Genomic DNA, 24,250 nt, shown 5'->3' on the forward strand with positions numbered 1-24,250 from the left:
TGGTAGAGGCTATCTTGGAGGTGATTTTTTTGTGCCATGGTGCAGGATCCCCTAGACAGGGCATCGGGTGGCTCATTGAGCTTGCCTGGTTGATACAGGATCTCAAATTATAGGTGGACAGCTCAATTCTCCACCTCATGATCTTGTCATTTTTGATTTTTCCCACTGCTTATTATTAAACATAAAAGTGATGGCTCTCTGGTCCATCAGCAGAATGAATGGTCTGCTGGCCCAATAGTGCTTCCAGTGATGCACAGCTCCACTATAGCCTGTCCGCCTTCTTGATGGCAGAGTGCCTGTGTTCGGGGCCTTGGAGGGTGTGGGAAAAAAATGCCACTGACCTGCCTGCTTGGTTCAGCATGGCAGGCAGGGTGAAGTCAGAGGTGTCTCTCTCCACTTGGAACGGGATGGATTCATCAAGGGCGTGCATTGCTGCCTTGGCAATCTCTCCCTTCATGCCCTTGAAAGCCTTACGGGCGTCTGCCACTGGGGGAAATGTGGTGGTTTTCTCCAGGGGTTGAGCTTTGCATAGTATGAGAAGAACCCTGTGCACCTTTTAAAATCTTGGGGTTCTGGGGCAGTGGAAGTTCCATAAGGGGAGCATACACTCAGGATCAGGGGAAATGACATCATACCCCAGGATTGCCAACCACTTGGTGCTAAGTGCGCATTTTTTCTTATTGTACGTGAGGTTGAGAGATTTGGCGGTGGCCATGCACCTCTGCTGGTTTTCGTCATGTTCCTCTTGGTTATGGTCGCGGACGGTGACATTATCCAAATAGGGATAAGCAGCTTTTAGTTTATTGTCATCCACTTTGGGATCTCTCTCCCTATGGAACACTGACACCCCATTCATGAGGCCGAATGGGACCCACGGGAAGTGGTAGAGGTGGCCGTTTGCCTCAAATGCTGCGTACAGCCAGTCTTCTGGGTGAATTGGAATTTGGTGATACACTGACTTGAGGTCAATGGTGGAGAAGACTCTGAACTTGGCAATTTCATTCAGCATGTTGGCTATGCAGGGAAGAGAGTAGGGATCTAATAAGGTGAACCTGTTGATGGTCCGACTGTAATCGATTACCATCTGGTGCTTCTCCCCACTCTTCACCACCACCACACGCCATCCAGGGGCTGTTACTGGGTTCTAATATTCCCTCCCCCAGCAGTCGTCCACTTTCATTTTTAAGAATTCCTTGTCCCCAGGGCTGTATCCCCTGCTTTTAATGGTGACTGGTTTGCAGTCTGAGGTGAGGTTCTGGAACAGGGACAAAGGGACAAATGGCCATATCACAGATTGGGTGCCTTGCATGGCGTTTAAGTGTGTGATTAGGCACATTTGAGAGGACAGGCAGGCTCTCCAGGAACTGGTTATGACTGTCTGTGGTGGTGGTGGGGGGGTTTTGGTGTGGTCTGTCAAATTGCATCAGTACACACTTAAGCTAGCACTGGAAATCCTGCCTCAGTATAATGGGTGCACAGAGGTGGGGCATCACCAGCAGTTTGAAGTTTTTGTATTTCATGCCCCTCATTGTTAGGGTGATGGGACCTGTACAACACCAGCGGATTTCCATGGAGAGGGATTTGGAAGCTAGTGCTACCTTGCACTTTGCTGGGGACACTGTCAGGGAACAATATTGGGCAGTGCCCTGGTGTATGAATCTCTGTGCTCCCTGTGTCAAACAGGCAGCCCGTGGTGTGGCCATTTACCTCAATGTCCATCATCGATTTCCCCAGCTGGTGTGGCCTGCTCTGGTCCAGCATGATGGAGGCCAACATCAGCTCACTGTCTGAGTTACTGCTGCTGTATCGTTGGGATGGCTGCCACCAAGATAGCCACCCCCATGAATCACATGCGGTGGAGTCCAGAAGAGAAGCTGGATGTGACATCATCCCGTGTCATCGCGCTTCTGTTCTGGATGTTCTGTTCTCAGCTCCCGAAAATGATTCCAGAAGTAGGTCGGCCCGAGGTGGCGACGTGGGTCGTGGTCCACATACGTCACTGTTAGAGGAGTGTTAAGAGCAGCATACCTTTGCGTATTCCCCCTTCCTCTGGCAGGTTGAGCAGGGCCTGGCAGTACTTCTGTGGGCCTTTGCCCTGGCCGCAGTAGTTGCACCTCGTGTGCTCGGCAGCTGCAGCGGCAATCAGTGATCCTGAGATGGTGTAGCCCATTCTCTCCACCTGGTGGCCATGTGGCCTGCTGAGTAGGCCTCTGTGTTCTTTTGGTCTGTCTCCAGCAATTGGCCTATCTGCACGACTTCCTGAAGGGTCTGGTCACCCTTCCCTAAGAGTTGCTCCCGTATGTTGTTGGTGCGGAAGCCAATGACTAGCCTGTTGCAGATGAGCTCCTCCTAGTATGTTGCTGCAGTTACATCCTGGCACTTACAAGCTTGCCTTAGCTCCCACATGGCCCTTACAAAATCATCGACGGACTCACCAGGCCCTGGCGTCAGGTGACCAGTTGGTAGCAGGCATTCATGACGTTCATTGGGACTTGAATTGCTGTTGCGGTAGGGCCATTGCCTTGTTGTACCCTTCACAGACACGGATTATCTGGTATGCTCGATGGCCCACCGCTGCAAAGAGCAGATCACATCTATTGCTGTCCACTGTGATCTCGCGGTACCTCATTTAGGCCTTCAAACAATGTAGCCACATACTGAACTTGATGGAGGCTTCTGATTCCTTAGGATCAGTTTCCAGCTTCTCCAGTCTAATTGCCTTGTCCATGGCAAAGAAAAGTTTGGTGAAAAACTGTGGCACGATCAATGACCACTTACAGACATGAAGCAAGTAGTCAAAGGCTTTATTAACCAGAAAACCTTGGCAGGCTGCAGGCTCACATCCAAGGCAGGTATGGAGGGAGGAGACTAGGGCTATCAGCCTTTATTAGGGATCTTTCGGGGAGAAGCTACAAGTATGGAAGGCAGGCCAGCCTATCCAGTCCAGCAAGGGTATGCCTGCAGTACTGTGTTCCACCACACCTCATAGAAAAGAGGCCCGAGTAAGGAATGAATCCACGACCCTTGGTTTACAAGACCAGTGCCCTGTTAATAAAATTTGATCAAGCGTAGAATGGTTTTTATTTCATTTTAAAAAAAAATCTTATTTTCAGAGCAAAACTCAGAAAGAAATGTTAAAATAATTCAAGCAGACTTCAGCAGTACAGACATTTATCAGCATATTGAGGAAAATTTGAGAGGCCTTGAAATTGGAATCCTAGGTAAGTTAAATCTTTTTGTTCTTTGACCGTATAATTCATGATATAACTCCATTACTGAGGAATGAGCATATGTTGATTTTGGTGCACAGAATTATAGCATTGGCTTTGTATTGTGCATTCATAGATGTTATCAGAATTGTTTAGTAGAGAGACTTGAGAGGTTTATGCTGTTTGTAATGGGAGAGGGGTTGAAGGAGTGACCTCATGCTCATGAAGAAATGAGAGGGTAAATTGTGTCAATTTGTCTTGTGGTCATAGGAGTCCTAAAATGACCAACAAGGATTAAATGGGCTTTGAAGTAAAATTTTTAGTAGTTGGCAAGTTTGAGTCACATTCTGACACATCTAGTTATGAGGTTTTAAATTTGTGAAGAGCTTGGTCAGGATGAACATTATATTGACCATAGGAGCTTTCATTTTCAGTAAAATAAACACAACGCAATGCTTGCTGACATTGCAACTGATGGTCTGAAATCCCAAAAGGTGATGTTAACTAGCCCAGTATCACTCTAATTGATTGCCAATAACTGATTTGAATTCTGTATCAACATTACTCCTTTTGGTCAAAGCTGGAGGACAATATTAATGGTAAATTCCCAAATCCTCATGATGCCTGCAGTACGTGGATCAAGTTTTGGAATCATTTAGGAGGGTAGGGGATATACTGCTGCCAGTTAGGTCATGAATTTGGTGCCAGAGTTGTGAACATTTGGAATGAACTGCCAGAAGATGTAGTTGAGGCAGATACTATCACGATGTTTAGTGGGCATTTGGTCAGGAGTTTGGATAGGAAAGGAATAATACAGGCAAATGGGATTAGCATAGATAGTCATCTGGGTCTACATGGACAAGGTAACCTTAAAGAGCCTGAATGATTCTATGATTAATTTAGGGAGGGTTTTGATCATTATTTTGGTGCTTATACCACAAAAATGCTGGAGGATCTTAGCAAATCTTGTAGTGTCCATAGGAGGTAAAGATGTATAACTAACGTTTTGGGCCTGGACCCTCTTCAAGATATGAGCGAAAAGCCGGTCTTGTATGATTTTGGTGCTGAATGGCTCCATAAATGTACATACTAAATTATATAATCTGCATTTTATTTATTTAAAAAGCAAATATAACTATCTGTTTCTTGCAGTAAACAATGTTGGAATAATATCAAAGCCATTTGCATCTAGATTTCTTGAAACTAATGACCTAGATAAGGTACGTTATTTTTTTAATTTTCTTTAGTACACAGAGCCTGTGAAAAAGCTATTTTAGAGAAGACCATCTCCATTTCATACATTCATAGTTGCTGAATGTATCAATTATGGCTCAAATAGCAAAAGTAACTTGTGAACATTAAGTCAAACTGTTCCCATCAAAAGGCCCCAGTAAAAATCCTGAAGCTTGAGAAGTTTTCTTTTGGATATAATTGATTAAACTGTGCCCAACGATAGCCAACAGTTTTGAAGGGCCACTTGGTTTTGAGTTGTTATCGCTCAGCATGTCTTGGTCTTCTGAGGGCAACAGTATGGATTCATAAGGAGTATTCTGAGTTTCACCTTGACCTCCAGTGCTGTCATGTAGAATTTGCATCCTCTTCATAGTGATTCTATGGGTTTCTGCCAGATGCTTCAGTTTCCTTACACATCCTAATATGTGCTTGGTTAATATACTGCTAAAAATTTACCTAGTACAGCTGGATGGCAGGAAACAAAATGGGGAATTTGATGGACATGTGAAGGAAAATGAGTTAAGGGAAATACTGCAAGCGGTGAATGGGATTGATGGGCTTGTTCTGAGGGCCAGCATAGATTTGATGGCCTTCTTCATATCACTAGGAAATGTGATATACTGTACAAGTTGCAAGTGTGGATATTGAAATTCTCACGACTGACTTGACTGTTCTCTCTGCTGTTGGACTCAAAGCTGAGACCAAAAATAGTGCATGCTAGGCTGAAGAGAGAGTCTGAGACCTTTTTTTATCTGGTCTCTTGTTTTATGCCATTGACCCCTTTCATTTGATCTTGTGAAGATGCATTCAGGTATTTACATGACATTTTATTTTTTTTATAGCATCGTAAAGATGTCTACAGCATAGTACAGGCCCTTCAGCTCACAGTGTTGTTCTGACCTAATAATTTATTGTAACAACTGCCTAGAATTTTCTAAATGCATAACACTCCAGTTTTCTCAGATCCCTGAACCAATTTAATAGTCTTTTAAAAGATCCTCTTGTAACTGCCTCCACCATCTTGCCGCCAGTGAATTCCATGCACTCATCACTCTCTGGATGAAAGACTTGCACCTTACATCCCCCTATACTTGCATCTTAAAACTATGTCCCTTTATGTTAGCCAGTTCAGCCCTGGGGAAAAAAATCCTCTGGCCATCCACATGATCAATGCCTCTCACACCCCTATCAGTTCACCCCTCATCCTCCGATGCTCCAAGGAGAAACAAAACCAAGTTAATTCCTCCTATCCTCATAAGGCATGGTCTCCAATCCTGGCAGCATCCTTGTAAATCTCCTTAGCATCCTCTCCACAGCATACACATCTTCCTGTAAATGAAGTGACCAGAAATGAACGAAATATTCTGTGGTGTCCAACAACGCTGCAACATTGCCTCATGGGTCTTGAACTCAATCCTATGAGCTTTATTTTCATGTTATAATAGTCATCCAGCATAAAGGCAGGCCTTGGGCCCATTGAATCCACACTGGCCATCACCCACTCAGTTCCACTAATCCTATACTAATCCCATTTTATTCTCCCTCTGGTCCTCTCATTTCATCCCATTTTCCACCTCTCACCCACAAAATAGATGCAATTTACATTGGGCAATTCACCTATTAGCCAGTGTATCTTTAGCATCTGGGAAGAAATGGGAGATGTTCAGAGAAACACATGGGCCACTCATGAATGTGTAAAGTTTACATAGACAGCACCCTGGGTTAAGGTTAAATGGGGACTCTGGAACAGTGAAAAATTTGCTCTACTAGTTGCGTGCTATTTGTTGGTGGTTAGAATAATAATAATTTTGTTTTAATGTTTAAACTTCTTGAATCATTATTTGTTAAATAGTTAAAAGTTCTCTCAGGATACAAGACCTATTCAGCATCTGGAACTTGCCCCATCTTATTGGATGCTGGTGGGAATGGTTACCTCTTTCACCCTCTAGGCCTGGAGATACTAATACAGATTGACCAGATTTGTGGGCAGTGGGCATGATCCAGGATGACTGCCCATTGTTTAACAAAAATTAGTTTAGATTATTTGAAAATGAAATGCAATTTTATTTGTGTCAAGGTTATAAATTATTTGTCAGACTTCGTCCTGACCACATCATAGAAATAATAAAGTGAATACTTTAAGGGTATAAATACTACAATCTACAGCTGAGGGGGTCTGCAGTTCTATCTCTGATAGATGGGGACGTGAAGAACTTGGACGTGTTTTGGTTGAGCTCTTTGTGAAGAGTACTAAATAGATGGTAAAACTTGAAAATCAAGATTTTCTTCATTAAAAATGGGTAAAACTAGCATGAAGAAGCCAAGGCAGCTGAGAATAAAGATTGAAGGAGCTTCTATTCAACTGGGAATATCGGGTGAAAGTTCGAAAAGGAGCTGGGCAAAAATGGCGACGGGACCAGCAGAACCAGGTAAAAGAGGGGAGTTAGGTCAAGAATTGAGCATCATCCTGGAAAAAATGGAGAATTGGGTAACCGATTCATAAGTATTGAAATGGTGATGAGAGATATGACAGAGAAAATGACCAAAATTAAAGATATTGTTGAAGACCTGATGGAGAGAATGGGTTTTATAAAAAAAAATTATTTTTCACACTATGAACCATATTAATCAAAATACACACAAACATTTCCCTTTTGAATATACACAGTGTAATTTTCTCCCCTTTTTTCCCCCCTCCCCTCCCTCCTTCCCACCCCCCTCCAAACCCATTAAACGTTCAACATATAAAATACAATAAACCCATTAAACAATGTAATCACACAATGAAAATAAACAAGAAAATTGTTTCATCTACTTTTATACACTGGGTCAGTTCATTTAATCTTCTATGGAGAGAATGGGTTGAGCAGAGATTGAATTGATGAAAACTCATGAAAAACCTATGGCCTGGGGGGGGGGAAATGCTAAAGAATGGGAGTTGGATAAACAAGGACTGCTGGACAAAATTGACCATATGGAGAACTTCAATTCAGACATTATTCCATTGACTATTGGACTGAAGGAAGGTATTGAGGGAAGAGACCTGGTGAACTTTTTTTTCCAAACATTGATCCCACAAGTGTTGGGAGAGGACAAATTTGGAGAAAAGCTATATATCGAGAGAGCTTATTGAACACTTGGACTCAGAAGAGCCGGCAATCAGAGACCAAGACCAGTTCTGGTGAGACTTTTAAACCTCCAAGAATGGGAGATCATTCTGGGAGCAGCATATGATTTCTCTAAGCCTGACTGTGATTAAACAAAGAAAAGAATTGGAAGATATTAAAAGACAACTACTGTTGGCCCGTGCACTACCACAAAGAGTCGAATGAATAACACACACACACACACACACACACACACACACACACACACACACAAGGAGTCAAAGCCGAAAACAGACATTGCACTGGAGCTCTGCTTATATTCTCTCCCCGCTGCTGACGACAGGAGTGATGTCATAGCAGCACCAATCTCCGACTGGGTGGCATTCACGTTGTTGCTTGTTTCCTGCAATGTAGGTGGTCACTGGGACGAAGGTCATTGGCTCCTGCATTGTCTGCGTGGTCGCCGCATTCACCGGTCATTTTGTTTACTGGGTCACATCCTGGATGGCGGGCTGCTGCATGAACCACCCCCCCCCACCAAAATCCAGTGAATCGAGCGCTCTTTGCCACTTTTGGTGGCCTACCTCTGCATTGCGGGGGGCTGCATGGTGTGCTGGTTGATAGTGAAAGTCTCTTCCTTACTGCTGATATCCAGCACATGTTAACTTGTTGTATCTGATTACTTTATATGGCCCCTCATATGGCTATTGCAGAGATGATTAGTGTATTTCCCCACTCTGAACTAAAACTTACTTGCAGGTCCCCGAGTCTTTTGGGATGTAGGCTTTGGCCTGGCTGTGTGGCAGAGGCAGCGAAAGTGCTAAAGTGCCCAGTTTTTCCCTCAGCTTAGTCAGTTAGTCCATTGGGTCCTCTGTGTCCTTGGCGGCAGTCAAAAACTCCCCCAGTGTCGCCAACAGTGTGCAGTAGCACCATCTCGGCTGCTGAGATGTTGAAATCCTATTTCAGCACAGTGCAGATCCCCAAGAGAACCCAGGGTAACTCGTCTGCTTGAGTTGGTCCCCTTGAGCCAAGCCATCAAGGCCACCTTTAGGTGCCTGTGGAGCCACTCCACCAACCCGTTGGCCTGAGTATGGTTAGCCATGGTATGGTGGAACTGGGTTCCTAGTAACTTGGCCAGCACCACCCAGAGTCCAGAAGTGAACTGTGTATCTCTATCAAGGCCATATGCTCTGAACCTTGACACCCTGGTGTTAATTAGTACCCTGGCACAGGTCTTGGTGGTTTTATCGGCTGGCAGGACCACCTTCAGCAACCTCGTGGAGTGGTTAATCATGGTGAGGATGTATTTCCCCTCATGAGAGACCAGCAGTGGCTCTTCAATGTCAACATGGCTGAACCAACGTTACACTGGCTCAAGTCATGGGGGGGGGGTAGTTCCTTGATATGTGTCTGTACCTTGGACGTCTGGCAGAACATTAAGATCTTGGCCCACTGACTGATTTGTTTCCAAAAGCTGTACCACACACAGGCCACCTACAAGCCACCATTTTAACAGAAGTCCTGATGGGTGGGTACGCCAGGTTGTACACCGTGTCAAAGACCTGCTGACTTCACACTGCCGGCACAATGGGGTTGGGTTCGCTGGTGGAGACATCACAGAGGAGCATCTGGTTACTGATCTCAGGTTCCTTGTGCTGTGCCTTGGCTAAGGCATGTAAGGTAAAACATCATGAGATGGGAATGTGTAAGGAGTTACCCTGTGCGGGGCTGTAACAAGATGTGAATGCATCCTTGTACTTACAAGATAAGAGAGACATTGATGGATTGAGAGGCAGGAAGCTAGCAGGGAAAGGATAGCAACAGTTTTAGTCATTGGACAAGTAATGATATGATGATGTTCTAAGCATGTATCCAAGGGTATAAAAAATCACCATTTTGCTGATAACGGCAGAATGCATTCTCCGACTAACATGGTTAGTTGCAAGTGTTACAATCCGGTAATAAAGAACAAAGAACCCTGATTTCGACTCAGTCTGGTGTTTGTCTCACTCATTCATGAACAAAGCAGACCTAACAGGCAGAATAGTCTTTTCCCTGGGACAGTGCCTGGATGGACTCGATTGTGGGGCGGGACAGCGTGTCGGCCACCATATTGATCTTACCCATGATGTGTTGGATGTCTGTGGTGAACTCAGTCACATATGAGAGGTGTCGCTGCTGCCTGGCCAACCATGGGTCAGTCACTTTGTAGAGGTTAACGGTTTATCATCTGTGAAGACCCTGAATTGCCTGCCTTCCAGAAAATACCTGGAGTGCCTGACTGCAAGGTACAACACCAATTGCTCCTGATCAAAGACTTGGTATTTGAGTTTGGGTGGCTGGTGATGCCTGCTAAAGAAGGCCAGGGCTGCCATTGCCCTTTGATGAAATGCTCCAGTACGCACCTGACTGCTGTGCTGGAAGAACCTACTGTGGGAGTGGTTCATGCCTCTGGCCTGGAGTGTACCAGAAGGGTAGTGTTGGCCAGTGCTTCCTTGGCCTTCTGGGATGCCTCTGAGGCCTCATTGTCCCAGGTAATGACTTTGCCCTTCCCCGCCATGAGCGTGAAAGGGGGCTCATGAGGCGAGCCGCTGCCGGTATGAATTGGTGATAATCATACCAGCAAATTCTTGCAACACCTTCACTGTGCGGGGCTTAGCAAAATTCTGAATGGCCTCTACCTTTTTTGGCTGGGGTTTCGCCCTGTGCCTGTTGACCCGATGCCCCAGAAAATCCATCATTTGCAACCAAAACTGGCACTTAGCGGGGTTTATAGTTAGTCTGAATTTCTGCAACCAGGTGAATAGTTGCCTCAGGTGGGCCACAACTCTGTTGTTACAGCTGGTGATGAGAATATCATCCAAATAGATGAGTGCGAATGGGAGATCCCAACCCACTGCATCCATCAGCCTCTGGAAGGTCTGGGCCATGTTCTTGAGTCCAAAGGGCATTCTTAGGAATTCAAAGAGTCCAAAAAAAGTAATGATGGCAATTTTAGGGATGTCATCGGGATGGACTGGGATCTGGGTGATAGCCCCTGATGCGGTTGACTTTTGAAAATACCCGTGCCCCTTGTAAGTTAGCAGTAAAGTCTTGGATATGGGATACGGGGTACCTGTCAGGGTTGGTGGCCTCGTTGAGGTGGTGATAGTCACCACATGGCCTCCACCCTCCTTCTACTCTCAGTACCACATGTAGGGGGGAGGCCCAGACGCCGTTGGAATGCCGCACTCTCCCCAGATATTTCATTTTTTAAACTCCTCCCTTGGCAAGGGTGAGATTCTCGGGGGGTGGGGGGAGGGGGGTAGGCAGCGAGCCTTGGAGTGGGGGCCCTCGGAGAGGATGTGGTACCTTAGCCTGTGCTTTAGCTCAGAGGTGAAAAACTGTGGTGCCACGATCGAAGGGAACTTTGCTAGGATCAGCGAGAATGCATTGCCGGATAGAGTAATGGAGTTGAGGTGGGGGGCAGGTAACTTGGCTTCCTCCAGGGATGTTGTTTGAAAAGTCCTAACACTCGCCGCCTTTTAAGGTTCATCAGACTCTGGGCTCACAGGGCATCTGCTCCCAGGAGCAATTGCGCCACAGCTGCAATTGTGAATGTTCACATGAAATGGTTGCTGCCAAAGTGGAACGGGACAGTGCAGGTGCTGAAAGTTCATATGGTGGTGCTGTTCACTGCCCTCCCCTCTGTGCCGGGCCTGGTTTGCCGTTCTGGGTGTTGTAGGATGGGGGTGGGGGGGGAGAAGGACACATTTTGGTGCTGGTGTCAATGAGGAAGCACCTTTCTGACAGAGGCTCCCACATATGGAGGAGGCTGTCACATTAGCCAACCGCCACAATCATTAACTATGGTTGGCCATGGCATTCTCTGAAATGTTCAGTGTGGGCGGCATCAATGGGTCCCCGCACCCCATTGTTGGTGATAGTAGCAATACTGTTGGGTCAGAGGGTCTACTTGCCTCTCTGTTTGCTGTGGCCTTGTTGCCAGCTGCTTTTGGGGCCTAGCGATCTGCTCCACTGAGGTGCCATTTTCTTTCTTCGCTCTCCAGGTCACGTTTGCCTGGGCTGTAACTTTCCTGGAATCGCTGAAGTCCTCATCAGCGAGCAAGAGTTTGATATCTTCAGGCAGCTGCTCCAGGAAAATCTGCCTGAAGAGCAGACGAGGTCTGTGTCCCTCAGCAAGTGCGAGCATTTCGCTCATAAAGTCTTTATGAAGGACAACTTTTTAAAAACTGCAGGGGGGAAGGAAAAATATATTAACTGGAGGAGATTTGGATTTTTGTTTAGATCCAATATTGGTCCAAATTAGTAAGAACAATAACAAGGGTGAAAGCTACAAAAACAATTATTATTTATGAAGGATTTAAATTTAATTGATATATGAAGGCAGCTCAACCCCTTAGAAAGAGTCTATTCATTCTACTCAAGGGTACATGATTCATATACAAGGATTGACTTATTTTTAATGTCTGCCCAGATACAAAGTAGAGTGGAAAAAATGGAGTATTTAGCAAGACTTTTATCAGACCACTTACCATTAACATTAACTCTCACGATAATGGAAAAGTAAGAAAATATGTAGAGTATCTACATTATTAAAAAATAGATTTTTGTGAATTTATTAAGAGACAGAAATATTTGTGAAAACAATCTTCCTTCTACTGACAACAATTTTCTAATATGGGTACGCTTAAAGCTTTTTTGAGGAGCCAAATTATTTCTTACACTAAAAATCTTAAGAGAGAACATGTGAGAGACTTGGAAGGTCTAGAGAAGGATATATCAAAATTGGAAAAAGAATATCAGATATCAGCCGCACAAGAAAAATATAGAATATTAGAGAACAAAACATTACAAATAACACACTACAAACATACAAAATAGAAAATTATATTTTAAAAACTAAACAAAAATATTATGGACTAGGAGAATGGGCACATAAAGTGTTATCTTGGAAGGTTAAAGGAGAGGAGTAATCCAGAATGATAAATGCAATAGAAACAAATACTATAAAATATAATCAAAAAGAAGTAAATAATAATTCCATATGAAACTAAATAAATCAGAATTAACAGGAGATAAAAATAAGATGGAAGAATTTTTAACAAATGTTGAATTTCCTAAATTAGAAGAGAGAGAGAGTAAGATGATTAAATGCTCCTTTTGTAAGGGAAGAAATAGAGGAAGCTCTGGGTACTTTGCAAACTAATAAGTCCCTGGGGGAAGATGGGTTTCCTCCTGAGTTCTAGAGACAGTTTAAAGATTTGTTGATGCCTCTTTTGATGGATGTGTTAAACTGGGCAGTGGAGATGCAAACTCTCCTGGAAACCTTTTCAACTGCTATAATTACAGTACTACTGAAGAAAGATAGAGACCCATTTTAAAAACCTCATCATACAGACCAATATCATTCCTGAATGCAGGCTGTAAAATCTAGCAAAGGCACTAGTCGACAGGATCGGGTGGGATTTGAAGACATTCTTCAAACAGCCGAGGTAGATTATTCAAGGGTGAATCCAAACAATTTCTTTTGATGCAGAAAAGGCATTTGATCAAGTAGAATGGTCTTTCTCAATTAAAACTAAACTTTTATAAATTGGATGAAAACTCTTTATCATAACCCACAAGCTAAAATTATAACTAATAACCAGATATCATCTATCTTTCCCTTGAGTAAATCGAGTAGACAGGGGTGTCCTCTATAACCAGCACTATATATATTAGCTACAGAACCTCTGGCGGAGATTATAAGGAGATCCGGATATTAAGGGCTTTTAAGTTGGGCAAGAAGAACATAAAATTGGTTTATTTGCTGATGATGTTCTGTCTGACCCAGCTGGATCATTGATAAGATTACAATATTAGAAAAATATCAGGATATAAAGAAATATGGATAAAAGTGAGATAATGCCATTGCAGAATTTTGATTATGAAAGATACCAAAAAAAGTCATAGATTTAAATGGAAGAAAGATGGAATTAAATACCTAGGAAAGATGACAGATAATAATTTACATAATTTCTATAAGCTTAATTATATCCCTCTACTAGAAAAAAGAGAAAAAATCTACAGAAATGGAAAGATCTGCCAATTAAATTAATAGAAAGGATAAAGTGTATAAAAATAAAAAAAATGCCAAGACTAAGACATGCTTTCATAATATCCCAGACTATCAAATTAGTAACTGCTGGAGAAGAATTTGTAGTGAAGAACTGAATTTGCTTCTCCATAAAATTCAAAAGTAAGGTAGAATTAAATTGCCAGTGCTTTTCTGTGAGGGGAGTATAAGGGAAATTCAAAGATAGAGTAACGGGAACATAATCAGATGTCACTATTCCTTGGTAGTCACATGATTTGGTCAATGAAATCAAGTGATTATCTATGAGAAAGTAATCTATCTGAGAATAGGAACTGTGCACATTTGAAAAAAGAGTATTCTCTACTATTAGGATTTTTAAAAATGCAAAACATTTCTTCTCTTTTTTCTTCTTTGGCTTGGCTTCGCGGACGAAGATTTATGGAGGGGGTAAAAAGTCCACGTCAGCTGCAGGCTCGTTTGTGGCTGACAAGTCCGATGCGGGACAGGCAGACACGATTGCAGCGGTTGCAAGGGAAAATTGGTTGGTTGGGGTTGGGTGTTGGGTTTTTCCTCCTTTGCCTTTTGTCAGTGAGGTGGGCTCTGCGGTCTTCTTCAAAGGAGGTTGCTGCCCGCCAAACTGTGAGGCGCCAAGATGCACGGTTTGAGGCGTTATCAGCCCACTGGCGGTGGTCAATGTGGCAGGCACCAAGAGATTTCTTTAGGCAGTCCTTGTACCTTTTCTTTGGTGCACCTCTGTCACGGTGGCCAGTGGAGAGCTCGCCATATAATACGATCTTGGGAAGGCGATGGTCCTCCATTCTGGAGACGTGACCCATCCAGCGCAGCTGGATCTTCAGCAGCGTGGACTCGATGCTGTCGACCTCTGCCATCTCGAGTACCTCGACGTTAGGGGTGTGAGCGCTCCAATGGATGTTGAGGATGGAGCGGAGACAACGCTGGTGGAAGCGTTCTAGGAGCCGTAGGTGGTGCCGGTAGAGGACCCATGATTCGGAGCCGAACAGGAGTGTGGGTATGACAACGGCTCTGTATACGCTTATCTTTGTGAGGTTTTTCAGTTGGTTGTTTTTCCAGACTCTTTTGTGTAGTCTTCCAAAGGCGCTATTTGCCTTGGCGAGTCTGTTGTCTATCTCATTGTCGATCCTTGCATCTGATGAAATGGTGCAGCCGAGATAGGTAAACTGGTTGACCGTTTTGAGTTTTGTGTGCCCGATGGAGATGTGGGGGGGCTGGTAGTCATGGTGGGGAGCTGGCTGATGGAGGACCTCAGTTTTCTTCAGGCTGACTTCCAGGCCAAACACTTTGGCAGTTTCCGCAAGCAAAACATTTACTGTAGCGGTAACTACAAGGGGTTGGTGCGAGAACACAGCCTTGCTTCACGCCATTGTTAATGGAGAAGGGTTCAGAGAGCTCATTGCTGTATCTGATGAACCAAGCCATGAAAGACCCCAGCAATGAAGACGCTGTTTACATCCGGTACCGCATGGATGGCAGTCTCTTCAATCTGAGGCGCCTGCAAGCTCACACCAAGACACAAGAGAAACTTGTCCGTGAACTACTCTTTGCAGATGATGCCGCTTTAGTTGCCCATTCAGAGCCAGCTCTTCAGCGCTTGACGTCCTGCTTTGCGGAAACTGCCAAAGTGTTTGGCCTGGAAGTCAGCCTGAAGAAAACTGAGGTCCTCCATCAGCCAGCTCCCCACCATGACTACCAGACCCCCCACATCTCCATCGGGCACACAAAACTCAAAACGGTCAACCAGTTTACCTATCTCGGCTGCACCATTTCATCAGATGCAAGGATCGACAATGAGATAGACAACAGACTCGCCAAGGCAAATAGTGCCTTTGGAAGACTACACAAAAGAGTCTGGAAAAACAACCAACTGAAAATCCTCACAAAGATAAGCGTATACAGAGCCGTTGTCATACCCACACTCCTGTTCGGCTCCGAATCATGGGTCCTCTACCGGCATCACCTACGGCTCCTAGAACGCTTCCACCAGCGTTGTCTCCGCTCCATCCTCAACATCCATTGGAGCACTTTCATCCCTAATGTTGAAGTACTCGAGATGGCAGAGGTCGACAGCATTGAGTCCACGCTGCTGAAGATCCAGCTGTGCTGGGTGGGTCACGTCTCCAGAATGGAGGACCATCGCCTTCCCAAGATCGTGTTATATGGCGAGCTCTCCACTGGCCACCGTGACAGAGGTGCACCAAAGAAAAGGTACAAGGACTGCCTAAAGAAATCTCTTGGTGCCTGTCACATTGACCACCGCCAGTGGGCTGATATCGCCTCAAACCGTGCATCTTGGCGCCTCACAGTTCGGCGGGGAGCAACCTCCTTTGAAGAAGACCGCAGAGCCCACCTCACTGACAAAAGGCAAAGGAGGAAAAACCCAACACCCAACCCCAACCAACCATTTTTCCCCTGCAGCCGCTGCAACCGTGTCTGCCTGTCCCGCATCGGACTTGTCAGCCACAAACGAGCCTGCAGCTGACGTGGACTTTTACCCCCTCCATAAATCTTCGTCCGCGAAGCCAAGCCAAAGAAGAACTACAAGGGGGAAATGAGAACAGAACTACATGTTAGAGTTAGTTTAGTTTCTAACGGATTAATTGAGAAAGCCCGCGCTATGCCTTATAAGGTGACTGTTAAGTCCCGCCTCTGTGTTAGCGATGATGTAACAACGCAGCTGAGTGTACGTGCACAGCTCCTCTACCCATGAGGGAAGCAAAACCCGGCAGCGGCATCTTGACGCTGCTGCTGCGCTGCCATTGCCTTGACAAACACAGAGCTAGTTTGCCTGCATCACAATGTGCACCACCACAATACCATAATTTGTTAAAAAGGAATGAATCGCTGCTGCAGATTTATTTGAAACAGTAGGTTTAGAAGAAGAATGAGCTTGAACAGTATTTAGCCAACAATTAAAGCCCTCCCCATCCCCCCTCCCAAATACCAATGAGTAATTACTTAATTCTGGTAGGGCTGAAAAAAATCTTTCAAATAATTCTGGCTCACCAGTGTTTGGGGTATTAACATTAGCAATAACAATCCACTTATTGTATAACTTATCAGTAAGAAAAATGTAGCACCCTTGTATGACAGATAAATTGTTACGAAGAACAAATGGAATATTCTGATTAGTTAAAATAGGCAATCCCCTAATCTTGTCATCAGAACAGGAATAAAAACGTTGTCCTTTTAATTTTGTCATGAGACTATCTTTATCAGAATTTCTGACTTGAGTTTCTTGAAGTAAAACAATGCCAGCCTTCATATGTCTAACATGGGCAAATATCCTAGAACATTTAACTAGGATCCCTTAAATCAATGGTTCTCAACCTTTTCCTTTCCACTCACATACAACTTTAACTATTCCCCATGCCATCGGTGCTCTGTGATTAGTAAGGGATTGCTTAAGGTGGTATGTGAGTGGGAAGGGAAGGTTGAGAATCACTGCTCCAGACCCAATTGTTGCTGAAATATTTAGCCTGAGAAAAATTGTCATTGGCCATTTCCTTTACTGTGCACATAACAAACCAATATGTACGATTAAAACAGTAGTTTTCAAACTTTTTCTTTCCACTCACGTACCACCTTAAGCAATCCTTTACTAATCATCGAGCACCTATGGCATAGGGAATACTTGAAGTGGTATGTGAGTGGAAAGAAAAAGGTTGAGAACCACTGCCTTAACTATTCCATGAAATAAGTCTAACTGGGCTAATCACAAATCTTAATTAATATTAATTAATGTTATAAAAATCCACCTGTATCTGTCATCCTCCCAAGAACCACTATCCTGACACCAAACATTAAGAGAAAATGTGCAGGCCGTGAAATCAAAACAACTTTGCAAACCTAATAAAAACCCAAAGAAAAGCCCTCCTCTGCAAACCTCCCAACTCTGAAGATTGCCTAGGCAATAAGAAATCTGTTTAAAATTTTTTAAAAGGCTCTTCTACTGTAAATAGTAATATAGCTCCTAATATTTAAAAAATTATTAATAAATTCCCCCCAAACATATCAAGATTCTATGAAAAGCAAAGAAAATTTATCCTAATGAAAAAATACAATATTGCAATAAAGATAATATAAACACATGTGCAGTAACTTCATGATCCCAAGTGCATATACATTATTTCAATGCTAACCACGTTTTCCCACTATCGTATATTAAAAAAACACCCCAACTGTGCAAGCCAACTTTCCCACAGTCAGTTAATAAAATACATGCATTATATCACTAGCAGTATTAATAAATGAATAATCAAAAGAGACAAATACAATCTATTTAACTCTAATATAATATAAAAAAAAGTCCAAAATGAACTTAGAAAACTAAATTAAAATAAAACCACTTAATTAAATCAATTAACCTTTGCAACAGCAATAGAACAACCAAACTTCCTCCATCAGGGGAAAAAAAAAACACCCTTCAGAATTTATTAAAAAAAACCTTTTCCAACTCAGAAACAGTAATTCAGGTCAAACTTGAAGTTGAAGAAGAATCCTTCAAGACTTTACGGGCTTCATCAACCAAATTCAATATTGTCTTTTGACTACTTTCCAAGGTGATCCACAGATGAGCAGGATACCACAAAGTAGGTTTCAGACCCTTCTTGTAAAGTTCAGTCATCACTCCTCTATATATTCTTCGCATGGCCCTGAGTTCAGGGAACAATTTTTCAATGGATCTTATTTTTTTTGGTCCTGATAGATCCATTTTTTTTCCCCAATGAGCTTCAAGAATAACCTGATCCTTTCCTTGGTAATGATGAAAACGAAGAATTACTGAAAGAGAGTGATGCTCCAAAATTGATTTAACAGCTAAAGACTGATAACCTCTGTCAAGCTCAGGTTTAGTAGTAAAGAAGTTCTAAAGCTTGCTTATGGAAGTTCCAAACATTTCCCTAAGCAAGCTTGAGAAGAAATCAGTTAAATTACCATGTTCCTTATTTTCTTTTAAACCCAGGATCTGTAAATTCTGATGTCTGCTCCTGCTCTCCAAGTCAAGCAGCTTGGAAGCCAACTTGGAGTTGTTGGCAGCCATTATAACAAAATTATTTTCTAACTTATCAATATGATCATTCTTTCTTTGGCTTGGCTTCGCGGACGAAGATTTATGGAGGGGGTAAAAAGTCCACGTCAGCTGCAGGCTCGTTTGTGGCTGACCAGTCCGATGCGGGACAGGCAGACACGATTGCAGCGGTTGCAAGGGAAAATTGGTTGGTTGGGGTTGGGTGTTGGGTTTTTCCTCCTTTGCCTTTTGTCAGTGAGGTGGGCTCTGCGGTCTTCTTCAAAGGAGGCTGCTGCCCGCCAAACTGTGAGGCGCCAAGATGCACGGTTTGAGGCGTTATCAGCCCACTGGCGGTGGTCAATGTGGCAGGCACCAAGAGATTTCTTTAGGCAGTCCTTGTACCTTTTCTTTGGTGCACCTCTGTCACGGTGGCCAGTGGAGAGCTCGCCATATAATACGATCTTGGGAAGGCGATGGTCCTCCATTCTGGAGACGTGACCCATCCAGCGCAGCTGGATCTTCAGCAGCGTGGACTCGATGCTGTCGACCTCTGCCATCTCGAGTACCTCGACGTTAGGGGTGTGAGCGCTCCAATGGATGTTGAGGATGGAGCGGAGACAACGCTGGTGGAAGCGTTCTAGGAGCCGTAGGTGGTGCCGGTAGAGGACCCATGATTCGGAGCCGAACAGGAGTGTGGGTATGACAACGGCTCTGTATACGCTTATCTTTGTGAGGTTTTTCAGTTGGTTGTTTTTCCAGACTCTTTTGTGTAGTCTTCCAAAGGCGCTATTTGCCTTGGCGAGTCTGTTGTCTGTCTCATTGTCGATCCTTGCATCTGATGAAATGGTGCAGCAAACTTCCTTCAGCAACATCCAAATGGTCTTCAATAGCTGTAATCGATTGTAGAACTTTTTCCAACTTTATGTTAAGTTCTCACTTACACTCCTTCACTGCAGCAGTGATTTCACCGGTTAATTCTCATGGCTGTTTTTTTCAGCATTTCTGCCACGTTTTCTGCAAAGGAACACTTTCTTCTTTTCCATTTTTCCTTTTTTGTGCAGCTCCAGTCCCCATTGTTTCAAAACACACTAATATTAAATGTTGAGGAGGCAAAAGTAAGACCGTTTTGGTTAAAATTTAAAAATGATCAAATGAGGGATTTAAAAAAAAAAATTATCAGGGGCACCCAACTCTGCCACCTATCTCATGACAGTCACTAGCCAGAAGTCCACTAGTTGCCTTTATGAAGGAAGATAGAGGCTTTGATAACATGTCAGAGTTGGGGAGTAGACTTTTCCTCTCCTTACTGGACTATATGTTTAAAAAAGACCCTGAATTGGTTGAGGCAGTGAAAATAATCCCTTGCAGCACCAAGTACACCTGTCACGATGTGCACAATTAACTCACAAGTACACTCAGTAGTGTGGTGACAGAGGCTATAGTAGAGGAAGTAGACAACTCCTATTGCACTTTGAAAGTAGATGGACCCGTAAGCCCACTGGGTGTGAAAATATACTGATTGTCATTCAGTTTTTGTAATTGAGTCATATGAGGTCATGGAGCACCTGCTAACCATGGTAACAGCTGGCAAAGGTGATACAGACATTAGCAGACACCGTTTTGGCAGAGCGAAATGAAGTTGGACTGGACACTTCAACGATTCTAAGCTAGGTATTTGATGGCACTGCTCTAATGCTTGGGAAGCATGGTGGCATCTAGAAGCTACTATTAGAGAAATTGTAGCGATATGTATATATCTATATACTGTTGCTGCTCTGCGTATAAGTGGCTGGCCCACCCACTGATGACTCTACCCCATGTAACCCCCCCCCCGTGACCTGGCCATTAAGGTCGACCTCCCTGCCTCTTTCCATTCATTGAGCACATAGAGTTGGGCCCGCTGAAATCTAATGTGTATTAAAGCCTATCGTTCCTCACTCAGTCTTTGGAATCACTGATAGTGCAGATCAATTTAATACACATTAATTTTCCACACGGAATGGACAGGCTGCTGAGACCTGACTATCTTAAAATTGATCCACAATCATCTGGAGCTGCCAAACGGTACGAGCAGTGGATCATCTGCTTTACAAACTTCCTCCAAGTCACAGTGGGCCTGTTGGACTCAGATGAAAAGAAACTCAAGGTCCTGTAAGCTAGAATTGGCCACTGAGCGTACCTGGTGATCCAGAACTGCACAGCCTACCCAGAGGCCATGGCTGAGCTCCACAACCTCCATCAACCCCGGGTGAACGAAATGTACTCACGGTATCAATGAATCCATGGCTGAGTTCCTTTGAATGCTATACAACTGAGGGAGAGACTGCTGGGGCACTGCTACAGCCCCTGTGCCTGTAGCTCAGTGTGTGGAGGAGCTGGTCCAAGATGCCTGCATGGCTGGAGTGAGATCTGACTACATTCGTCAGCGACTGCTCGAGGAGGACAAGCTACCCCTGAAGAGTACTTTCCAGCTTACCAGGACCCTTGATAGCCCAGTGCAACGCTGACAAGATCGCTGGTAAGAATGGGGTTTCCACTTGCGGACCGCGGGTGCCACCATGTTGGGACCCGGCTTCAAAGATTGCCTCTGACATAGCGAGAAACGACCTCACTCCCACCACTGCCACAGTCAGACACCCAAAGTGCCACATCTTTGGCCAGCAAAAGCACCCCTGATGACTCTATCTGGCTAAGGAGGCAATCTGTTCAGAATGCGGAAAGAAGGAACATTACCAGCATGTGTGTAAGTCCAAACCCTGCCGAGTAAGCAGTGTGGTACTGACGTCACCTCCGGCCCCCTTGACTGCATGCACAACTCGGGAGTCACCATCTTACCTAGCGTCTCTTCCGCCCTCCTGGATGACGTCACTTCCTCCTTTTTCCTCCGAAGTGACAGCATGGTCAACATGGAGGCCACCATCTCCCCTCTGACAGCAATGACAATGACTCAATCCTGACCTCCATGACTCTGAACCAGGGCAGCCCTCATCCGATGGCCCACTCAATGATGGAGATTGAAGTAAATGGGAAAAGAACAAACTGCATATTCAACAGTGTTCATCTGGACGCTGCCCAGAAACTCTCTCTCTCTCTCTGTCAGACCCACAACGGCACCATCTCTATGGCCACAAAGGACCAATCTGTGGAGATCTGGGGGGTACTGTGTAGCGTGGTTAATGGTGGGGTGGTGAATGATTTGATAACTTTCATTGGCCCCGATACTCCTGGGCCTTGACTTCCAGAGCCAGTTTAGGAGTGTGACGATGGCGTTTGGAGGACCGCAACGACTCATAACGGTACACAACCCCCGACTCACAACCCCCTCCCCCCCAGGAGCCGCCCCTCTCCTGTGGCCTCTCCACCCTCCGTCACTATTCGAGAACATGACCCTGGACTGCCAACCCATTGTGATGAAAAGCAGACGATATAGTGCTGAGGACCAGGCATTTATAAAGTCCGAGGTGCAGCGACTCCTGGCGGAGGGGATCATAGCTCCCAGTTCGAGCCTGTGGCGAGCCCAAGTCATGGTGGTCAGGGGCAGAAGCAAATCCTGCATGGCGATAGATTATAGCCAGACAGACAACCACTTCAGTCTGCTAGATGCTTACCCCCTCCCTCGGATAGCCGATGTAGCCAATAAAATAGTTTAGTACAAAATGTACTCCACAATTGACCTGAAGTCAGTGCACTATCAACTCCCCCTTCACCCAGGGGACTGCAAATACACTGCCTTCGAAGCAGATGACAGACTTTATCACTTCCTCAGGGTCCCCTTTGGAGTCACCATTCGAGTCTCAGTATTCTAAAGGGAGATGGATCAGATGGTAGATAGGCATAAACTGACAGCGATGTTCCCCTACCTTGACAATGTCACCATCTGCGGCCATGACCATCAGGACCACGACACAAACCTGGCGAAATTTCTCAGCACAGCCAAGTCCCTTATTCTGACTTATAACAAGAAGCATGTGATTAGTACAACTCGCCTGGCCCTCCTTGGATGCGTCGTGGCACATGGTGTCATTGTACCTGACCCCGACTGCATGCGTCCCCTTATGGAGTTCCTGATACCATATAAACTCAAGGCGCTGAAACGGTGCCTGGGCTTCTTTTCTTGCTATGCCCAGTAGGTGCCCAATTATGCTAATAAAGCCTACCCATTAGCTTCCTCTTATCGACAGAAGCCCAGTCAGCATTCAATCAAATCAAAAGAGACATTGCTTAACCCACGATGCAGGCCATGGACAAATCCACCCCGTTCCAGGTGGAGATCGATGCCTCCAACTTCGTGCTGGTCGCCACTCTCAACCAGGTGGGCCGGCAGGCCAGTAGCATTTTTTTCCCCACACCCTCCATGGCCCTGAGACATGACACTCTTCAGTCAAGAAGGAGGCACTGGCAATCGTTGAGGCCGTGCATCACTGGTGTCACTAACTGGCTGGGAAAAGATTTACCCTGCTGACAGACAAATGGGCCATCGCTTTCATGTTTAACACAAAACTGTGGGGTAAAATCAAGAATGATAAAATCCTGAGGTGGAGAATCGAACTCTCCACCTATAACTATGATATCCTGTACCAGCCTGGCAAACTCAAAGATGCCCTATCACGGGGGAAGTGCACCAGCGTGCATCTTGACTGCCTCCACGATGACCTCTGCCATCCCAGAGTCAATGCGGTTGTTCCACTTCATAAAAGCCAGGAACCTCCTGTATTCCATTGAGGATGTCAGGTCCCTGACCAGACACTGTCGGGTTTGCACTGAATGTAAACCGCAGTTCTTCAGGCCTGACAAGGCACACCTTATCAAGGCCATGTGCCCCTTCGAGCGACTGAGTGTCGATTTCAAGGGACCCCACCGCGATCAATAGGAACGTCTATTTCCTCAATGTCATAGATGAGTTCTCCAGATTCCTGTTTGTCATCTCCTGTCCTGACGTGACCTGTACCACAGTTATCAGGGCACTCTGCAGCATTTCACCCTCTTCGGGTACCCGGACTATATCCATTCTGATCAGGGGTCCTCGTTCATGAGCGACAAGCTGCGGGAGTACCTGTTGGCTAGAGGCATTGCCACTAGTAGGACCAGGGGAAATAGCCAGGTGGAGCAAGAAAATGCCACCCTTTGGAAGGCAATTCTCCTGGCCCTAAAATTTCAAAAGGCCTGGATGTCTCTCACTGGCAGGAAGTCCTGTCAGAGGCACTCCATGCCATCCAATACCTCCTATGCACTGCTACAAATATGACCCCTCATGAATGCATGTTTTCCTTCCCCAGGAGGTCAGCAACCGGAACCACTCTACTGCCCTGGCTCTCATCTCCAGGATCCGTCCTGCTGAGGAAACACACGAGGTGCCATAAGACTGACCCGCTAGTGCAGCTCGTGCCTGCAAATCCACAATATGCTTATGTCCAGTACCCCGAAGGCCATAAGGATACAGCCCCTGTCTTGGACCTGGCATGTACTGGAGACACCCACCTACCCCTGGCCCCAGCCCTCAGCTCCACATACACACACATCAACCCCTACAAGGACTTGGAGCAGGCTAGTGAAGCCCCCCCAGACACCCACACCACAT

General features: G+C 45.0%; 1 protein-coding gene across 1 annotated transcript in view; it reads left to right on the forward strand.

The window, feature by feature from the left end:
- The window catches only part of hsd17b3 (hydroxysteroid (17-beta) dehydrogenase 3), a 92,695-nt gene that overhangs the window by 27,105 nt on the left and 41,340 nt on the right, over nucleotides 1-24,250 (forward strand). The window contains exons 4-5 of the mRNA XM_069889106.1: nucleotides 3,114-3,221; nucleotides 4,362-4,429. Coding sequence (XP_069745207.1) covers nucleotides 3,114-3,221; nucleotides 4,362-4,429 — 176 coding nt within the window. The remainder of the gene's footprint in view (nucleotides 1-3,113; nucleotides 3,222-4,361; nucleotides 4,430-24,250) is intronic.

This window comes from Narcine bancroftii, chromosome 1, assembly GCF_036971445.1.
Source record: "Narcine bancroftii isolate sNarBan1 chromosome 1, sNarBan1.hap1, whole genome shotgun sequence".
Classification (NCBI taxonomy): domain Eukaryota; kingdom Metazoa; phylum Chordata; class Chondrichthyes; order Torpediniformes; family Narcinidae; genus Narcine; species Narcine bancroftii.